Source organism: Apus apus, chromosome 3 (genome assembly GCF_020740795.1).
Source record: "Apus apus isolate bApuApu2 chromosome 3, bApuApu2.pri.cur, whole genome shotgun sequence".
In the NCBI taxonomy this organism is placed as follows: domain Eukaryota; kingdom Metazoa; phylum Chordata; class Aves; order Apodiformes; family Apodidae; genus Apus; species Apus apus.
Genome location: NC_067284.1, coordinates 39455536 through 39476787, shown reverse-complemented (window position 1 = coordinate 39476787; position 21252 = coordinate 39455536). Strand labels below are relative to the sequence as shown.

Here is a 21252-nt window from a genome sequence, read left to right as displayed (position 1 = left end):
TCAGACTTTGTTTTTAATGAAGCATTTTGATTTTGCTGAAGGTTGGGCTTTCTTTTTCTCTCACACATGGCTGTTGCAAGGTACCTGTATTATGCTTCTGCTTTGAATCAGAAAACCTGGAGAAAATTTGCAGGCATCACTGAATTTGCTCTTATTATTCTTCATTGCTTTGTTTAGTTGAGCTGATAAGTAAGTTTGACAGATGTGTCCACTGCTCCAGAAATCCTGCTGGCCATGACAGCATTCCCTAGAGTTGGCATAGGAGCTCACACTGTTGCATTTAAGTGCTATTCAGAAGCAACTTATGCTTCCAGCTAACACATGCTGCTGTTTGTTGTGTGCCATTAGCCAGCTGGGTGGCTGAATTGTATGTTCTTTACCAGCCCGGTGCCATACAGCCATACAGGTAGAGGTGCCATACAGCTATACAGGTAGAGATGGTTGGTGCTTAAGTCAGTACAAAAGATAGCTTAGTTTGCCCTCTGTTGTGTGCTGAGAATTCACCCTACTTCACTGTTTCACAGAAAAGAGGGTCCACTTTATTTCACCTTTTACTCCTCTATCCACAAACCAGCCCTTTGATGCCATGTAATCACTCCGTGAGGGTATTTTCTGGCTGTTTGCAATGATCTGTACCACTGTTTTTAAGCCCTAGCAGAAATGAAAGTAAACAAAAGAAAGCTGAGGCTTACCCTCATTTGTCTTGATCTAGAAATGTCAAATAAACATGTTGTCCCTCTGCAGGTCTCAGTCAGTTGTGGATCCAGGGGTACTGAAACGCATGGATAAGAATGAGGAAGAAAACATGCAGCCTTTGCTTTCACTTGACTAGCAGTTCCTGAGTATCAGACACGAACTGAGGTAGAAGGTATTGCCTCTCAGCTGCAGCAAGCAAACCATTGGGAAAAGTGTACCAGCTGGAAACCTATTTACTCATATTAATGTAGCATAATGGCAGCAGGCAGCAGGTTTTACTATTCTGCCTGAATTCTGGATGTCCTGAGATGAAAAAGAAGAGGAGAAAAAAGAAAAATAAAATGAAATTAAAAATAAAGAGGAATCAATAATTTATTCTGTAAGTGCCAACTTGTTTGTAAATACAATATAATCCTCCAATTTGACTTTGTAAGTTATGGGAAACAAATGCTGTGGAAATGAGTGACTTAAATATGTCAGTGAAGTGTACTGTAAAAAAAACAGAGAAGAAAATGTGACCGTGCTCTCTCTCACACACACACACACAGAGAAACATACTGGACAAGGAAAAATATCAAAGCCAATTAAATGTTGGCCTTCTCTCACAGGAAGCCATATTGCAGCTAGCACATTGACTGCTGTTTTGTTTTCTCTCTGCAATGCTGATGTAGAGGGCAAAGATAAAGAGGGAATATAAGAACTTGGAGATGCTGTAATCGGGCAAATATTTCCTAACTGTAGAAACTGATTTCCCAGATAATATTATGGCTTTAGGATAGTGATTTAGCATAAACCATGTAGCATTGTGAAAAAGATAACAGATGAGCTGGGATCAACTCTTTAACAGTTTTGTTTTTTCACTGTATGTATCTGTGAGGTTTCTTCCTTAACTTTTCATTTACAGTTTGCAAGTAACCTGGCTTGTTACCCTAACCTGGATGTTGTAATGTGGGACACATTGGAGTTACTTCTCTTGCATTTTGGATGCATGTTAATTTTTCCAGAACTCTGTTCTCCCTTGGAAATAGTCCTCTAAATACAGCGTAATAACTGGTATTCAAAAGTAAAGCCTGGCAGCAGATGTTGAAAATTAATCACTGAATCCTGTGCACTGAGAGACTGGATACATACATATTTTTACCAATCTCTGACAAGCATACAAGGTGACATTGTTAGACAAGTATAATTAATTGAAGGTTTATACAATAAATCATACCTATTCGATGTACTTAGATATATTATAGAATGTATATTGAGACAATGTCATTATTAATATAGTAAACTTTCCATAAAAGAACAGCATTCCACTCCAAGTAAGGATTTAATATAAATAAATCGTAATCAAATGTCTCAGCCTATGTGTTTAGGACACTTTTGTTTTGGTTGTAGTGTAACTGTATATATTGAACATGTGCCATAATAGAGAAGTACATTTTACCTCAAAAGGACAACAGGTTTCACTAGGGATTGGGTAAATCAGCAGAAATGCAGAGGCTATGTCATCTTTGTTATGTGCTGGCTGATGCCTGTGCAGCCTGTTGAATGCTGAGGCAAGAATGTAATTTCTTATTAGGACTAAACTCTTCAATTAGAGTGAGGACACAGAGTGCCCACCAAGACATCTGAATAGTTGGAGGCATTGCAAGAGCATGTCTGGGCAATGGAGGGATTAGTTAGGAATTCACTGACCATGGTGCAGGAGATAGCTCACAGCAACCCCATCTCCCAAGTACCTGAGTTTATAAAGAATTTCTTCTGTCGCTTCAGTGATCACTGAAGTTTCAAAGTCACCAGTTGTGGGTCACCTCTCCTCACCCAGCTGTCAGATCCAGTAGGCTGGGATGAGTTAAGAGAGAGCAGAGTGTGAAATGCTGGATGAGTGTGGTCTTAGAGTTTAGCTGTAACTTCTGTAGTGGCAGCTTTGGCATTTCTCAGGGCTGAGACAACCCTGTCTCTTCCAGCATCACCCTTGATTAGCCCAGGCAGCACACAGATAAAGCTTTCCTACTTTGCAGTTCGGTATATAGTGTATGCCCCAACAGGTGGTCGCCTCGCAGGAACTTGTCTGAACAAGTCATTGCCTTTCTACTCTCCTAATACTTTTTTCTTGATGCTTGTTACGAAATGCAAAAAGAAAAGATACAGAGCCTGAATGTCTTTTCAGTCTGTCCTATAGGTTCTCAGTAGTAGAAACTGTTGTAATACTACTTCTGTGGCTTGAGAAACTTGAAAGATTGATGAATTCTTATGAACTATTTTATTCAGTCCTATTTTTCGTATACCTTGTAACATCATGCTGGATAGGTGAGATGTATCTCTAGGATTTGCATAAGTGCCATATTTAAATGTATGTTATATGTGCCCACGTATATATGGTTAGTGGAATAGTACTTTACCATTGATCTGATTTTTAAATCCTTATCAGATTAAACTCTTTTTAACAGTAGAAATGTTCTTCTTGTAAGGGCTTCGACATTTAGTCAGTATTCCATATGTACACAAACTGTGATGCAGTGGTCATCCAAATCTTCATGGATGCTTTTGGATATATGAGCCAAACCTTGGTGTAAACCAGCACAAGGCTGATTTTAGAGTACATCAGCTGCCTGGTCAGAAAATGCAAATACCTCTTACATCCCCACAGAGCATCTTTGTAGGAAATCATATCTGCCCAACCGTGTGAAGCTTAAAATTTCTTTTGAAGTTTATAAATTTGTTTTGTTTGCAAATCCTTTATTTATGCACTTAGCTGTAATTTATGTCATGTTTTCTGATGCCTGATTTCAGTTTCAAGTTAATGAATATTAATATATTCTTTCCAGAAAGAGAAAGTGGGATGTATTATAATTTTGTGTAACTGGTACCTCATCTTTCACCAAGAGCAAAACTACTTTTTCGAGAAGATCCTCACTGTTGAAGAGTTGGGCTACAGGTCTTCTTGGTCACAGCTTTTATTTTGCTGAAACAAATTCTGACAATAGTAACTGCAGTTGTGACATTGGATAAGAATATGAAATTGGGTAAGAAAAGTTATTATCCTTTACTTATTTTTCAAGACATTTATCTTTTACACATCAGGGTACATAAAGGGTTACCACCTTTCCCTTGCTTCTTGTAGAAAATCTTTAAAGGTAGGTCAATTTTTAATATTTTGAATTTGGACTATAACCTTTTTCCAATCTTTATTATCATAGGAATCAATGTCTAATTTTTATAGCAGAATTTAAATGCTAAAAATAGAATTCAAGTGCTCGGGAGGAATTCCTCTTAATTTCTTACCTTCATTGTATATTGGATAGAATAAAATTTGTGGTAATTGTGCATGCCAATATGCATATAAAAAGAATATCCTGCAGTATGGGGAACTTAGTGGAAAAACTGGGTACACCTGTCCAAGCAACTAAGTGACATAAAAGGGGGAGGGGAAAAAGTGTAAAATTTGATAGTTTATCAAGATCTAAAAATATCCCCTTACATGATGTCTCTTCCATGAAACAGATTATTTAAAAATATATGGAGAAGTTGTGGAAACTTACATGCCCAAAGCCTTCCTCCTCTAATAAGAGATGCCTGTAGTCTCTTGACCTTTTAAAGACAGGTAATCAGTCCCACTAAGCTCCAACAAATACACAGGCTCCCTATAGTTATTACTTGTAAAATAGCTTTAAGATGTCTTTACAGAGATGTAAATTTACTGTATAGCATATTTAAGAAGATGTTTTGCACTCTGCAAAAATGCTATGCCTAGTCAGAAAAGATACCTGTAGAGATATACATAACCTAAACACAGAATTAAAGAAAATAGAAGGGATGTCAAGAGGTCACTGATATTTGGAGAAGCAGATTCACTTCAGTGTGTCTCTTAAATAATTGCTTTAGCTCAGTACCTTGCATGGAATGCTCTTTGTATTATTTAATCACAGTCACAGCAAAGCCTAAGTACCTTACCTGACAAAATGGTAATCTGACAGTATTTTGTTCATGCCTTTTATTATTTAGCTGCTCTGTTTGGGAAATTAAAAAGTTTGCCAACTATCCTAAGAATTAGCATTTAGAATTACCTGGGAAACAATTTGCAATAAGTGTTGTTCATGTCCCTGTTCTTATATTGTTTCTGTTATTATCATTATATGTATTCATCAAAAATTTTAGAAAAAGTCATGTTTGGAAGAGCATGGAAGAGAGAAAAAAAAAAATCAGGCTGCAGGATTTTGTTTAGAATACTGAAACAGGATTTGAGGGGGCACTGGGTTTGGTTTTGATAATTTTTACTTGCCTATAGGGAACACCCTGCTGAGCTATCAACAGTGTTGGAAACCAGGACAAATTTGGAAGATAAATATCAATGTGAAAAGCAAAGGATTGTACTGAAAAATCACTGAATTATCTGGCTATCTCTATTATGTCCTTCTAAAGAAAGGCATTTTGCAAGTAGCTTGTGAGTGTATTTTTGGTGCTGAGAGTAGTACTTTCGTCCAAGTTCAAAGCACACTATGAAATAAAGAAAATAACTGTTATCCTATTTCTTAGGTAGGAAAGCAGAAACATAGCCAGTTAGAAACATTAAAATCTCTATGGAAGGCATTCACATAGTGTTTATATATGGCAAAAACGACGCTTTGATCACTCAGTCTAGTTTGAATTCCAGGAGAGAAAAAATGTCCAGTAAAGAAGTTTGAGCTTCGTCAGGATCTCCTTTTGAGGGCCTTGAAAGATACTTAATTCCCATTAGCTGTATAAGGAACATGGGCATTTTATTTAGAGGCACGCTTAAGTGACCACAAATGAAGGTGCAAGCCAGGTAGGTAGGATCTCACATCCTGTATTACCTTGTAACCTTGAATGATCCAATGTAAAGGGTCTGTATTTAGCACATTAACTTGGGCATACCCTTCAGTCTGCATTTCAGCTTTTATTGTGTGGGAAGCTTTTCTTATCAGCTTTTGGTATCTTAATTTGTTTCTTTCATATGGGTTTTTTGCCGCAAAATGACCTTGACCCCTGTTGGATTGCACAGTTTGCAAAGTGACTTTGTTGTTAAGAAATAACTTCTGGTATGCTGGGCAGTGAGGAAGTTGAAACACACTTTGACAACTACTTTGTCCTTCTCCAGTGTTTTTTGTGTGTAAACTGCATTACTTGGTAACAGACATGCCAAACTTGTGTGATACGAGTTTAAAAAGAACCAAAAAAACCCACAGAAGCTTCTGCAGTGAGTTCAGAATCTGAGTTAATGGTATCGCTGTGGAATCCAAATGGAGGGGAAGCACTGCACACAGGCAAAATACAGAAATCTCCAACGGAAAATGCTGATGGTTCCTTGTGGCACACATTTTTGTTAAAACATGGCCAGAGTATTTTGTCTGTGGGGCCCCTGGTTGGCCAGCTCCATTGTTTGGGATTTGTTTCTTGTCATTTACAAGTCCCCTCTAATAAGGTTGTGACAAAGCTTCCTTCTGCTTTTAGTGGAAAATTCACTTCCAGACAATTGGCATATCTTTAAATTTGCAGACAAATGGCAGGGGTTGATTAGGTTTTGTATTCTATATGGAAATGCTGGTGTGATTCCTTAAAGAGGCTGTCACATCAGCAGCAGCACACAGCGGTGCCTAAAGGCAAGCATCTCAAATCAGATCCCTTGGTTAATAAAAATTTAAGGGAGAAAACAGCGAGGGAAAAGATAATGGCAAGTGATAAATACAATATTTAAAATTAAATCCAAAAGCGAAATTGCAGGAGAAAGCCATATGAATGGCAAAAACAATGTGAGTGAACTTGTATGAATATTTCTAAGAAGTGTATCAGTGGCCTATGTTGTGTTCCCCCCATCTACATTAGGAGCAGAGTTCCCATTTTTCACATGGGCTATATTTCATGGCCATGGTGGAGTTTCCTAAATCTTTAGAAAACTTGTCAGTTACCATGTGAAGTTGTAGGTACAGTAGCTGAGATTATGAACATGTTTTAATGGATCAGTGCACGTCACCAAATCCTCACCTGGAGACGGGTGCTGGGCTGACTCATATCCTGCCTGTCTGATAAGTTATGCAGGGAGAGAAAGAAAGGAGCTGGACACCCATAAGGAAGGCGGGAGACCTATGGAGAAGACAACAGGGAGTTAGAGTGAACCGATCAATCATTTTGATGTCATGGTGAGGGAGGCGAGGCTTTCACTTGCTCTGTGATGTGAGAGGACTTATGAACCCCACTGCACTTGGTCTCCGGAAAGGAGAGAGAACATCTTTCTCTCTTTCCAAGACAAACTTGGTTTTGATATATTGAAATCTGAAGCATATGCTGGGCCTTAGCTGCCTCTGCTGCTGTTGTTTCCATGGTGGCTCTTGGGATGTTGGCTTTCATGTAGCATGCAGGATCTGGGAAGCTGATATTCACCAGCCTGTCCACAGGAAGAGAAGGAAGGGATGTATTCTGCAAGACTGCTGCCGAGAGAATTTGGTGGGAGAATTCAGCACTTGCTTGGATTAAAGCCTGTCTTGCCCTGACATCAGTATCAGCACCTGCTCTGTGTGGGCGGCTCTAAGTGTGAGTGGTGTGATGTCCCAGGCCCACCTCAATATCTTGTGCTAATCATGCAGCCTTTGAGCTGTAGCTGGTGATCTGTGTCCTGTGTCTTTTAACAGTTCTGCTGGTGATGTTAATAGTAGCCATTAGTCAAGAGTGGAGGTGATTTAAAAGGAACCTGACAACTGCAAGCATCACTTTTAACATCTAAAAATATTAAATTGGTGGTTGTTGCAAGTAATGCATAAGATTATGATAATTTAAAGAGTTTCAGGGTTTGGTTGCATTGTATCCTTGATGTGACTTAGTGTATAATCGCTTTTCCTTAAATATGGTTTTCCCTGAGGTTTGTGTGCATCTTTCACACATCAGTGGCAGACGGAATAAAATAGTAGAAGATGTGATTCTAAAACTATGAATATATTCAAAGGGGCACATACAGAGTATCTGACAGTATTTTGTTTTGCGGTTAACTAGTGTTCAACTTGACAATAGTGTCTCTCTTATATCATTTAGTTCTCTAGCTCTTTCACTCTATGAACTGTTGTGTGAAATGTGTCCTACAAACCTTGCCCAGCTCTGCATCCTTTCTTGTCCTAGCCCCTTGTATTCAGCAACATTCTGTCTTCTGTATGTGTGTTATTCTATGAATAGCTTGAGAAAACTGTAAAAAAAAGCCATCACCCTGATAATCTGCAAACTAGAGCTTGAGGACCACTTTTAAAAATATTTCCCTTGTACGGATCTCCAGGAACAGCATGAAATGGAAAATGAGCACAGCAGCTGACCTCATCATAGAGGAGTACAGAAAAGACTCTGGCTGGGAGTCCACACAGATGTACACAGACAGTTATCTAAAACAGCTCTTATGATTTAAGATGTTACCTTCCCCTGGTTGTCAACTATTACTTTTCAGGTACTACCCCTATGTTTAAGCAACAGCAGACTATAGAAGTACTCCTGTCCCCATGAAGGTTGTGCACAACTCATGCTAACTGTTGGTTCTGCACTCATGCAAATGTAAAAGCACTCACATAATCTATTAATACAACTCTTATCATGAGAATAATGATTAACAGCTAGACATGGTGACATCTAAATTGCTTGATTGGCTATCTGTGCCTTAAGGCTCTGGTGATCTGTAGTACTTGCATTGCAGTAACCACTGAATAAATTTTTTTTGGCATGCAACAATCTACTTTGGAGCCTTATAGAAAATACTATATCAGCATATAAAAAATAAAACATTTAAATTACAGGAGTAATTTACAAACAGTGCTGGTATCCTCAGGATAAAATTTGTTTGTGTCGGTTTAGTACTGTTAGGACTCAGGGGGTCTGAGATTTGTAAAGCCAGGACAAGTCTTATCAATCATGTTCTCTCTATGTATAGTTTCAATAACTATTCTCTTTTTACAACTTGTTGTCAGTTTGAAATTTATTCTTGGACCTAGTAAAATGGTTACTTTTGGTCTGTTGTGTTCCAACCTAAAATCTGACAATTAAACAACTCTGTGAAACATGTCACTCTTTATATTGTATATTTAAATATCATCAGTTCTCTGTGATCAATGGGCTGCTTTAGAGAGTGCTACTACTTTAAATCATTATTGGTTACTGAAAAGAATGACATTCTGTTAAATAAAATATGACCAAATGAAAATTAAAATACATATATATTTTTGTGTTTGTACATGTGAGTGTTTGTCTGACTTGCTTGTGCTAAAATATATATAGAGGATGTATTCTAATTGAGTGAACTGTACTTGATTTTTATCAAGGTTTTAAAAGAAAAAGAAATAACTGAGTGGTATATAAGCACATAAGTTTTCTTTTGGTAACACTAAACATCTTCTGCCCAACAGCAAGTTTTAGAGAGGTAACATATTCCATGTTTACAATATTGTTGTGAGCTGTCACTTATGGGAAGTCTGAATCTCTTCTGCAGAGATTCAGCACAAGAAAAAACTAATTTTCCCCTCAAAGATCTTTTCTACTCTCCTGCCTCTTAACTTCTTCTGTACAATGTTCCCTAGCATCATCTCATGTTAATTGACTTTTCTTTTGATGCCAAAACTGGGAGAAGAGATACTAGCTCATCACAGAGGTGCTGCTTTCTTCAAGGAAATGTTGCTGTTCTCAGGAGAGAGTAACAAGGCTGGAATAGAACAGGTATGTGATGTTGAAGTGGTGCCTGCGAATGGCCATATTTCATTCTAGATTTCGTTTTTCTTGTGAGGGAGAGACCCAGTAAATGATAATCATGTTTATGTGCTTCTCCAATGTCCTTGTAGTAGTATTCTTTACTTCAGACACGAGGACACTCACATTTTCTGTACATTTTCCATATTTTAATTTCAGTTTACACAGATTAAAAACTAAAATAGGCTACAATAGCTTTCTGTTTCACACATAATCTCAGTGGTATATTCAGATGCATTCCTTATGCCAGCTCTGCAAGGTGTAACTTCCCAAGAAGAAAAAATGCCAACGGTTTCTCATCTACATGTGAATGTAGTTCTTCATTTCCCAGGTGCCTCATTGCTGTATACAGTATATAAACCATTGTTGCACAAGGGGGCACATCATCATTACAACTGTTACAAGGATGATGTTGATACATCTCTCTGCTCCCTTTGGAACCCCTCACTCCCATCCCTCTTGCTGAGCAGAATCAAAGCCCCTGTGGGATGGTGAGGTTTGCTGCAGTACCTCACTGCAGTGCTTTGAGTTACAGCCACTACCCACTCGTATGTTGCTAGGCTGCTTTCCCATGGAAACACTGTCATCCCAGTGTGTGCGTGTGTACCTCTGCTTGTCTACCCCCACCTCCCATTTTGGTGCCCTTTTACTGATGTCAGTTATCTGGGGAAAAAGGCCTTAAAGGTCACCTCTGTGTCGACATGGGACAGCATGGTGTGACATGTCAAGGTTGCCTGGCCCAGATGTGGGAGCCAGCAAGAGCATCCTGCAGCTCACGTGCAACTCCAGCACCTTCAGTTCCTACCAGAGGTGATGAAGCTGTGGGCTGGAGGATCAGCCTTGCGTTTGGCCTGGGGGAACTGGGACACCAAGGGGACCTACACTAGGACTACACAGTTTAGATGTGTAGTACCGTAACAGTTGGTACCTGGGCAGAGGAGAGTGATGCTTTTTGCTTCCTGATGGCCAGCAGAGCAAGCACTTGTTGTCAGGCACTAGTGTTTATGGACAGGAGGTTATAAATTACTTCTGGACAAAAGTAGAGTCAGTGTAACTCCCACCAGTGTGGAGGCATGGTCAGCAGCATGTGCAGAAGTACAGGAGAGTTGCCTGAGGAATTAATTATCTATCATGCTGCCACAACTTTGGTTCAGCCAACAGCAACACTGTAATGGTGTAGGATACAGGAGGAGATAGTGAAACTGGGAACAGTGTTGGTAATTTCAGTAATACTGGTGGTATTTACACAACTCTGTCAGTGTCTGTTGAGCATGATATTAAAATGGTTAGTGTTCATGAATCTGAAAGTTCTCAATGACAGTAGAAAATAAAGTATTTTGTCTCATTACCTGCATACATCTTGACAGAGCTGAGTAGTGGGGAAAAATAGTCCTTGGCCTTCTAGACATGTAAAGATGGTTGGCTGGTCAAAAGCCCTTCCATACCTGAACCCTGACTGACAGTGTTGCTTCCTCTCTATCTAAATTTCCAGGCTGTCAAGCAATCTTTCTTCCCTTCGTCCATCAACTTAAAAACTTCACTATTGAAAAGTCTGAAGATTAAGAGCTGAGAAAGTGCATGTGTACTGAAAATACGTCACATGGGTCAAAATGGAGACTGCACTGTTGTTCTATTCAGAGCTACAACTTTATCCCTTTTGCCTTTTGTGAAAAATTTAACACCATGCCTCGTCCCAAATTTACAGAAAAAAAAAAAAAGGAAAAATATTAATGAATTATCAATGTTTAGATTTTACTTCCAGCAGCGATAATGCTAGAGGAAATAGTTAATGGTATTATTTGATAGCAAACTAGTGTACTACAGCTTATACTAAGTTTTCTTGGTTTAATTCCTCATACATGTGACTTTCTTTTCTTTAAAAAATGATAGCCAGGGATCTCAGCCCATGTGGTGCATCAAGGTGATGCACCCCTGTACAAGTGTGCTAAACTGTAATAGCTTCATATGTTATTATAGTGTCATTAAAAACTTTGACATATGGTGTAGTTGGAAAAAAATTATAGACAAAACTTGACTGTGAAATAAAGAGGCAGCACCGAAGACAGTGGAAAACCCCTTGCAATGATACCTGTCAGGCATGAAGTCTCTCCAAGAGGTGCGGTTTGCAGTCACTTTAGTCACTTTAGCACTTTAGATGGTCTTCTAGCTCCAGAATTAAAGAAAGGGGAAACTGAATACATCTGCTAGTAATACATGTAGATCAGCTGAATTAATAAGACACCATGCTATGGAAAAATGGATTTAACCTACTGTTAATTTCTCACTATGAGAAAACTGCCTCATTGTCAGGCTTTAGTAAAATAGAGAGGCAACTGCAGTGCTGAGTGGATTAATTAAAATTCAGGCATTAGTTGAGATTGACTTCAGTCATAACTCCTATGAGTAACATCCTCTGCCACTTGCTGTTTTTGTGGTGGTTCTTAGAGAGGTTTTCAGGGAAAGTGGGAATGTGACTTACTACCATTGCTTCATCCCTTCACGTTCTGTAATGCTCATTGCTTTTATATTTCTCTGCTAATGGCCCTGCATTATGAAAGGAAGCATATAGATCTACTACATAAGAATTTCTTTAGTCTCCATTTACTGCCAGTTCCTCATTTTCAATCTTCTGATGCTGAGGTCGTTTTTGTGTTAGGGATTTTTTGGGGAAAGTGGGCAGATGAGTCCTTTTTTCCTTCCAAGGTAATGCATCAAATGATGTTTTCATAACCCTGCAGCTGCAGACGTCTATTTTTGACTGTTTGTTCTCCCCCAAACCCCCCCAAATTTATTATTCAAATATTCCCTTTTTGTAATGATTAAATGTTGACATCTCAGAAATACATAATGATGTTGATTTTTCTGTCTGACTTATCTTTTCTAGAAGCATCTTATCAGTGCAATATAAAGCCCAAGATGCCAGCAATTTACACCTCTGCAAAAACAATAAAATGCAAATAGCATGGTTTAGCTTCAGTATTTTCTCTGGAAATAATCAGTTTTACCATCTCATTGTTTTCCCTTGTGCAAAAAAAAATTTAAATTGCTCTAATAAGATGACTGCTGGTTGTTGGTTTTGTTTGTTTGTTTTTTTAAGCTCAGAGAAGAATGAGTCTATTACAGGTCCTTATCAGGGTAAGTTGTGTACTTGTTGGATACCACATAACAAAAGCACCTACAGCAAATCACCACTGCTAGTTTGCAGTGTTGTTTGTGGGTTTCAGATTGCAGAAGTGACTTTGTGTTACTGGCTGAAGTCACTAAATCATGAGGAGCCATAGAGGCTGTATATGGCATAGCTACTGGGTTTGGAGTTGAGATACACAAACCTCTTCTTTATAAATGGTACTTTAGATGGATTTTTAGTTGCTGTGGGATTTTTGTTACATAGCCTCACTGAACAAAACTACTACACCCTAGGGGAAAAGTATCAGTGCCATCAGAGAACAAATTTTGGGAAGACAGAGAATAAAACTGTCAGCTTTTCCGAGCTGAAAGTCCCAAAGGGACTTTTTCTTTTGTCAGGAAAGCTACCAAAGGCTTGTAGCATTACTGCTATTGATTTTAATGTTCCTCTTTGCAGTCTTTATTTGCAAGAGCATTTTAAATAAAATTACTTGTCTTTGATTACCCTTCTCAAAATGGCTTGCTTTAAAAATTGATTTTATAACAGTTTATAACATAAAATTTAAATGGTTTAAGGGGGTTTTATTTATTTATTTATTTATTTATTTGTTCTTAATCAAAACCACTTTTCTGATCATCAGTGTTAAAGTGATTTTATGAGTGAATTATTAACAACATTTTTTGAAGGAAATCTCAGGTCATATTTTGTTTTCATGTCATGTTTGGTTCAGTGTTAGCCTAAATTCAAATGCCAAACTACAATAATTTCTCATGGAATAGAAATTCTTACATTGAAGTCACTCTGTTGCTTGACTTCTGTGAAAATAATTCATAGATAGGAAATATATATTTGTTCTTTTCACCAATTCACTCAAATAAGATTAAAGAGAATAAGAGGACACTGTAAGCCACTTACCTGCAGATTTGCTGAACTAGAAAAATAATCAGATCATTAACTTCCATCTTAAAATATAAGACTAGTCTTCTAAAAAGTTAGTTAATGCTTGCACCTGGTATATAAACTTAAGCAACTCATCCCTCAGCTTTATTACCTCCATGACATCCACAGCTTGTGAGGTCCATAATTCCAGAGCACAGATGTTTAATGTCACCCTATTTGGATCCCTTACTGAAGCTCAGCATCAGAGATGAACAGGAACTGCCTGCACCTGTGTGATGAAGAAGGGAGGGAGGAGACTGTTTTAAGCCTTTGATTTTTTTCCATCGTGAAGCTTTATTTTCTCCTGATTGAGACTCATCAGAATTAGTCCAAGAAGCTCTTTCCTACTGATATTGTATATAGCAAAGTCAGAGCTGTTAAACATGTCAACCTCATCTACATTTTCAAAGTTAATTTTTAAAAGAGTTTAAATACATTTATTTTGATACAATTTTTTTTTAAATGATATGTCAGTTAAAACAATGACAAAATATGCTTCCATTTGGATATTTTATTTTGTTAAAAATTTGAGGAGGGGGGTTGTACTTTATTATAATTTGAGACAAATACAATTTCAAAATCCATAGATTGTTCTGAAGAACAAGATTTCCTTTTTTAGTTTTGGTTTGGATCAGTTTCTCTAGCTTGTAGTAGGGGACCTTCAGAAAGGTCATGACTTAATATGTTTCCAGCCCTTTGAATGCATATTCATCCATTCAAAGTTTTGGCACTTTTCCATCCTCCATCGGTCCTGACGTTTCTGCCTCATTCGCTCTCACCTGAGGACAGCCAAAGAGATCATCTCCTGAGGCTTATATTAAATAGACAAGTTGGTGGGTTTGCATCTTTTCTTTCAAAACCTTACAATTATGAGATATCCTCTGTCAGAAACACTTTCTACTGAATTGACCACCTGTGAAAACAAACACATTTCTTGATACTGTCATAGGCAAGGAACTCATGTACATCAAGGAAGCAAAAATAACTTCACCAGAGAAATAGTGGATAACAGAGGGTAAAAATCAATGATCCAGACCTGACAGTGATGATAAGGAATTAAAGCATTAGGATAAGTACTGCGGTGCTCAAAGTGCTATTCCAGCATGTAAGGGTACCCTTTTCTTTCAGATCAACTGAAAACCAATTTACTTTAGTAGAGAGCACACCACATGTAATTGTATTATTTATAAAAAAAAAAATGTATCCCCTTTGCAGTGTTGCTGTCTGCCATCAGCAGTCAATCTCAAAAGCACAGTTCTGGGTTAGCTTGCACAGTGAGGCTAGAATAAAACTAAAAAATAATAGAGAATGATAACAAAGATGACGTAACAGTATCTGCACATGGCGAGTAAATGTGCTAGGACAGTTCAGCCCTGAAAATAGCCACTGGGGTTTGAGACATGGTGAAAGCCTACAAACTTGAGTGGCTTGGAGACACTGAATAGACTTCTTTTTCTTTGTACAAGAGCAAAAGGGCACCACCCAAAATTACCAGACTGCACATTCAGGACACACAATAGAAGGTCAGTCTTCATGCAACCTCTAATTAAAATCCTTACATCATTTCTACAGGGCACTGTAAATGCTGAAAATATATATGACTTCCAAATTCATGTTCATAAAAGAATTATTTATCAAGGGTCATTCAATGCAAAAAAAACTATGGCCACTGGCTCAGGAAGATCTTGAGACACAGAGCTCCAGTTATTCTGATGGTTTCCCAGGGAAACATCAGCTCCTGCTTGCAGAGTTCTCATACCCTTCCTGGGCATCAGTTGCTGGGCACTGTCAGACAGGACTAGGCAGGTCAAGTATGGCTTTTCCTGCTTTCACCAAAAATAACTCACATGCTACAGATTTATATAATGTCCAACACTGCCAAGGATTTAATATTTGCTTGTTAGAAGAGCTGCTGTTGTTTGTGATTCTTCAAAGGCTGTTATGTTATAGGGGTGTATGTGGGGTTATAGGGACAGATGCAGGGAATTCATCTCAGTCAACTTTAGAAATCTGCATTTGAGGTAATCTCCTAGATCCCTGCTCTGATCAGTAAAGAAGAAAATTCATGATTAGGACCATCTCAGCTAGGAAAATACCTGTGAACTATGTAGCCTATTACTCTCCCCAATGGGAGACAAGTGACTAACTCCTAGGTGGAGTCCTACACCACACTTCTCAGAATTTTGATATGAGAATCACACTATGTCTGGAACTAAGTGATGATCTTACTAGGAAAACTGAATTAGTAAGGAAGGGAGTGGAAGTAAGTAGAGAGCTGTATCCTGGTTCTGCTTGTCCCTCACAGAGTATATTGGATAAAATGGAGGAAATTTGGCTTTATTTCAAAGACACATTGGTATATTTTCTAAAACAATAGTGTAAGGGCAAACCAGCTGGAAAAGCTAACTGGCATACAGACTTTAACCAGACTTGGGATCCACCAAGATTTTAAAGACAGCTTTTTTTGTCTAGAAAGATTATTTTCTTCTTGAGTGTAATATGTCTGCAGAAGATAAGTACTGTTAGCAAAAATATATTAATTGCTTTATTGTCATGGGGTTCCTCCAAAATCACAATTCAAAAGGCTAGGACTGAGAAAAATGCATTTAAATAATTCCTGGATCTTATAAATTGTGTTATGGAGATATGGCTACCTAAGAATAGTGTTGGACAGGAGATGGACACACAGCAGAGCATCTGAAAGGCAGCACTAGAAACTATGTGCAGCCTTTACTTAGGTTCAGAGGAACCAGACTGTGTTGCTCCTGGGGATGGAATCAATTCGTAATAGGATTGTGTCCAGGCATAAGACATATATGATTTTGAGCATTATTTCTGTTTTCAAGATGAAATCATCTGTCCTTCTGCCATAAGGAAGCTTGTTTGTTACCTGAATATTTTTCTTATCACTGGTGAAGAACAGCTTCCCAAAGTCTACCTGCATCTATAGTTACAATTATACCTGTAGCTTCAAATATCTATATAATTTTTTCCAAGATGAAAATAATTCTCTTTACTTTCTCTTGTTTGCAGATAGGTCATTGTTCCTTCATGATGACACATGCATTGCTCACTGTTCCTTCTTCAGAAAATTAAGTGTACCACAGTGTTTTTAAGATCCTCCATCTACCCTGAAACAGCATTTTTCATATAATGTTTGCTCCAAATGTTATGTTTTGAATTTTTAATCTGAAGGGAATTACTTGCTGTCATGATGTGATCTTTTGATGTAAAGGTACAGCTATGGGATACTCACATGAAGGAGAATGTACAGTAAAAACAGCTTGCAAATATCTTTTGTGTCAAAATGGGGGAGATTCATTAGACCAAATGTTAGCTACATATGAGCTAGCTCTACACACCCTAGTCAATGAAGAGTCACTTCTAAGGCATGACTCATCACATTATAAAGCAGAAATCTCTGCCAGGGGAAACTGCTGGGATGATGGCCAAATGAGGCAGAATGAGAAGATGAAACAGCATACACACTGCACAGAAGCAGTACAGAGGAGGTTTCCTAGAGAAATTATTAAACAATAGAAGAAAGCTCTTTTACACATTTTATTTGTCATGAAAAGATAGGACTCTTCAGTAAAATGTTTGTTTAATAAAATACATTTAATCAGGGCCTTAATTTTCACATTTGCACACTCATTTACCCCTCTCCTCCATGTAAGATGTTGAATAATGCTATAAATACTGAAATGTGCTTAGGCTCTCTTTCCGGAGGCTAGGAAAAAGGAATGTACTGTGTTAGAGTGTAAAGTCTTTCCAAGTTGATCTTTATTATGGTCAATATTCAAGTCCTCGGAAGTGTGAGGAATGTAAGGGTAGGCTTCCAGAACAATTGATCTGCATGGTAATGTATTAATAAAAGATACTGCAGTGAATCATAACAAAAAGTGCCTCTTACCACATTCAGCACCCACTGAACGTTAAACAAGCTTTTGGGATAGATGCATACCACCCTTTGAAGTTTTTCTTCTTGCTTTGAAAATAAAAAGAACAAAAAAATCATATGGTCCCATGCGAGATCTAAGGACTCACTGCCTATGAATATGGAGAACAGTTCTGTAGTCAACCATATCTATTCCTTGAAAAAAACAGCCTCCATTCAAACAGCAATGGAGGCTCAAAGCATTCCTCCTGGAGGCTAAGGTCTCCCAGTTCCTTTTCCTAAAGGGTTATCACAGCCCAGAGACTCAGAGCTGTTCTTAGTGGTGCAGTTGGAACTTATCACATGTTTAAATTCTGAAGTACTCCTTATTTTTCATGAAGTGCAGGAAATCTTAGAATTACGGTTACTGTGATTTGACTGGGTGGTATAAATAACTTAGACCTCTGCTCTGAGCAATGGCTTTGTGAATTTGAGCATGAGTCAATTTGAACATTGTCTCATGTTTGGACACAAGGAATGGAGATGCAGATCTGATTCTTGGCCCACCAGTCTGCACAGCAAGGATTATTATTTGCTGCTTGCACTGGTGAGCAGAAAATCATTTGGTACTCACTTGTTCTGTAACTTAAAAGTACAACTATCCTTCTATGTTCAGGGTTTAAAGGAGGCAAAAGAGCAAAAGGGAAGTGAGAAAAGAGATGACAGCAAAGCACTTAAAATGCATGAGTTCAAGATTCACTCTATATCATGCTGGAAGTTGATCTAATTTAACACATCTGTAAGCACATGTTCACCTTTTGTCATGAGGTGCTGAAAGCAACCAGAGCCACTGCTAGCTGTGCAGTCAGAGACAGGAATCTGGAGATGGATCAAGACGTGTATGGCTCTACTTCAAATGACGGGCTGCATATCCAGAGCCAGAGCCTGTGTATTATTGGTGCACCTGATTTTGGATGTTTTTCAGAGTGACTGAGAGTAGCATCAGAAGATTTGAGAGCCTGAAATCTGAGTGTAGCCAGATAGTATCTATTTCCTTAAAAATCAGAACTTTCTGAGGTCTGAGTTAATTTCAGAATGGCAGTTTGCTCCTCTTAGTATTAAAAAAACCCACCTCTTTTCTGTCCTTTCATGAACTGCCTGAGCTTGTAACACGCCAAATACCTCTTACCTTCCTGTACATTGGTATAATACCTTCTTCTGGCTCCAGCCATGAAATTATTTATACTTCTGCGTACATTTTGTACTGTTATCTTCTGTCACATATCTGTGGGTTGGTGGATGGTAACAATGATTGCTACACACGTTTGAACAATATTTTCTTGGTTTGTTATGAGAATTTTGTAGTAGGGCCACCTAAGGCTCATGAACAAAACATAAATACTGTAGTCGTTCAAAGGTAGTTTAAATAATTCACAGCAGGAAAAAAAATGCGAGACACAAACTAGTTTATAAATTTCAGATCTTTTTCTTAGACAGAAAATGGTAGCTTCCCTATTGTGAATCCAGGGCTTTTTTATTGGAAAGCAATCATACCTTCCATAGGAATCCATTAGAAACTGTTAATCATAACAATATATTGCACCTCATTGAGAGGTTTTGCAGCAGTCTGATGTCCTGGACTTGTATTTACCAATGATTTAGGATAGCTGGTATCTCTAAAAGACATTAATTAGCTGTACTCCTACTGTGTTTAAATTCTTGCATAAATACATTGTTTATCAATCAGAGTTTTTCTCTGGGATTACAGGGAACAAACTTTAGGAGCTAAATTGGTTTATGCTAGAGGACTGAATACATTATTTATAAATAAAAATGAAGCTGTGAATATAAGGGGAAGAATAATTTATAATAACAGTGAACCTTCAGATTGTTTTTTGGCTTCATACTGCAGCTTCAGACCCTCCTTTGAGAAGGTCTGTTCCACATCCCCCATGACATCAAAGTCATTCTCTTCAGCCCATGGGCTCTTGTGTCTCCAAAAGGGATCTGGGAGAAGAGTGGGCTATATCTTGAGTCTCCAGCTTGAATGGTGTGGAGCTCCTGAAGAACTGGGAGGTTATAGAGGACAGCTAAAAACATTTGTTTAAAAGAACAACAGACATTTTGTGTCCTGACATATCTTTAGTTTTTCCTGGGATCATAACCTGCACGCACCCCTCTATATCCTTGGATGTGAAGGCAGGCCCCTTTCCAGCAGGGCAGAGAAGGTCCAGCTCTTCTCCTGCCTGTTTTAGGAGGGGAACAAGCCTGAGTGTGTGCTTAGTGCAGAAGCGTGTGTCTGCCTGCTCTCACACACAGGCTGGTCAGGAGTAGGATTTTCTTCTGACATGGGGATGGCCTGAAATAATCTTCCTCTCAGATCCAAGTATGTAAGGAAGAATATTAATACCGACCATGTTATTATGTTTTTCAAAATATGATATTATAGTATTTATTAAGATGTTTACTGAGATTCTTTTAAACATTATGTATGCGAACAGAAAGCTGGTATACTGTTGGGTGACTACCTAAAGGAAATCTTCAAGACAGCATCTGGACTTCAGGTGTATGGAGGAATAAATTTTATATTTTAATTTAGTGGGAGAAAGGGCCATATTTCTTGTTAGTAGAGTAGCAAGACTGATTTACCTTTTGTTGTATTTATGCGTGACTCTGAAATGTTAGTCTAAGCAGTAAACTAGTTAATTGGAAAGTTTGAATATAAAAAAACCTCATAAGACATTCCTGTGTTTTCTCAGAAACTTGAAAAGCTAATCTTCAGCAAGGCTGTTGCTCCAAAGACTTTAAACAGTAGATGTATATTTAATAACTTACTATATTCTTAATAAACAATATTTTATGTATGTTTATTTTAGCTACGTAATCTGAGGAAAATAGCATGTTGAGAGAAAGGAGCCATTCTTTATAACATAAACCTGTATCATATAACTTATCTTGTTTGTAGTAAGCAAAGAGAAACCTTGTGGTTATAACTTTCTCATTACTAGAAAGCTTATTTGAAGATTTATAATAAACTTCTAACTTACTGTTTTACTATGTAAACATAAATATTTATTTTAAGAATGTCAATAATGTTGTGTAATTGAAAAGATTTATCTTACTGAAAAAATGTATATTTAACTGATTTATGTCTATCCAAAAGTCCTGAAGCATTCAGTCATACATCAGACCCTGCTGGTGAGGTAAATGTTTACATGTGTTTTGATTAGAATAAATAATGTTTTTCCAGTTATCATGTAATTGGCAAGTAAATCTCTGGACTAAAGACAGTGCATCTTTGGCTTCATTGTACAGCCACAAAAGGGTTAGCAGACTGAGCATATCCTCTGGGGAGGACTACTGAATCATGTTTTTCCTACTCAGGATCCTCAACCTGTTTGCTGATGTGAATGATCTGCACCCTTTCTTTCAAAAAACTAAGAAGGTCTTAGCCCTTGAAAACATAACTGGTTTCCCTGCCTACTCTTTGAATAACCAGATATTTGCAACAACTACTAATAATGAGGAGAATAAGGTTTGATATCAGGGGGCTACACATTTCTGATCTCTGTTTTGTGCACTAGATCAGGAGATGGGGTGAGGGTTATAGAGGCACTCACAGCCACTCTGACCTGAGGATGCAGCAGTGAGTGGCACTGGCAGCAAACATGAAGGAGCAAGGGTAAAGGGAAAGAGGCTACAAGCATGGTCATGTTGTGCTGCCCAGAGATCATGGCACTCCTCTGCTCCTGAAACAACTTATGTGCTTTATCCAATGGATGTTACACAAAGGCAGAATGGAAATGGTTGTGCTGAGCAACAAGCAGTGTGTAAGTGCTGCTTGTGTGTGAAGGTTGTGATGATTCTTGGAAGTTTCTCCACTAGTATT

At 38.1% G+C, this 21252-nt stretch overlaps 1 protein-coding gene across 1 annotated transcript in view; it reads left to right on the top strand.

Annotated features, from left to right (window-relative positions):
- The window catches only part of CLVS2 (clavesin 2), a 57264-nt gene extending 48353 nt beyond the window's left edge, over positions 1-8911 (top strand). The window contains exon 5 of the mRNA XM_051615512.1: positions 745-8911. Within this exon, the coding sequence (XP_051471472.1) occupies positions 745-832 (88 nt within the window). The 3' untranslated portion in view covers positions 833-8911. The remainder of the gene's footprint in view (positions 1-744) is intronic.
- The last annotated feature ends 12341 nt before the right edge of the window (positions 8912-21252 follow it).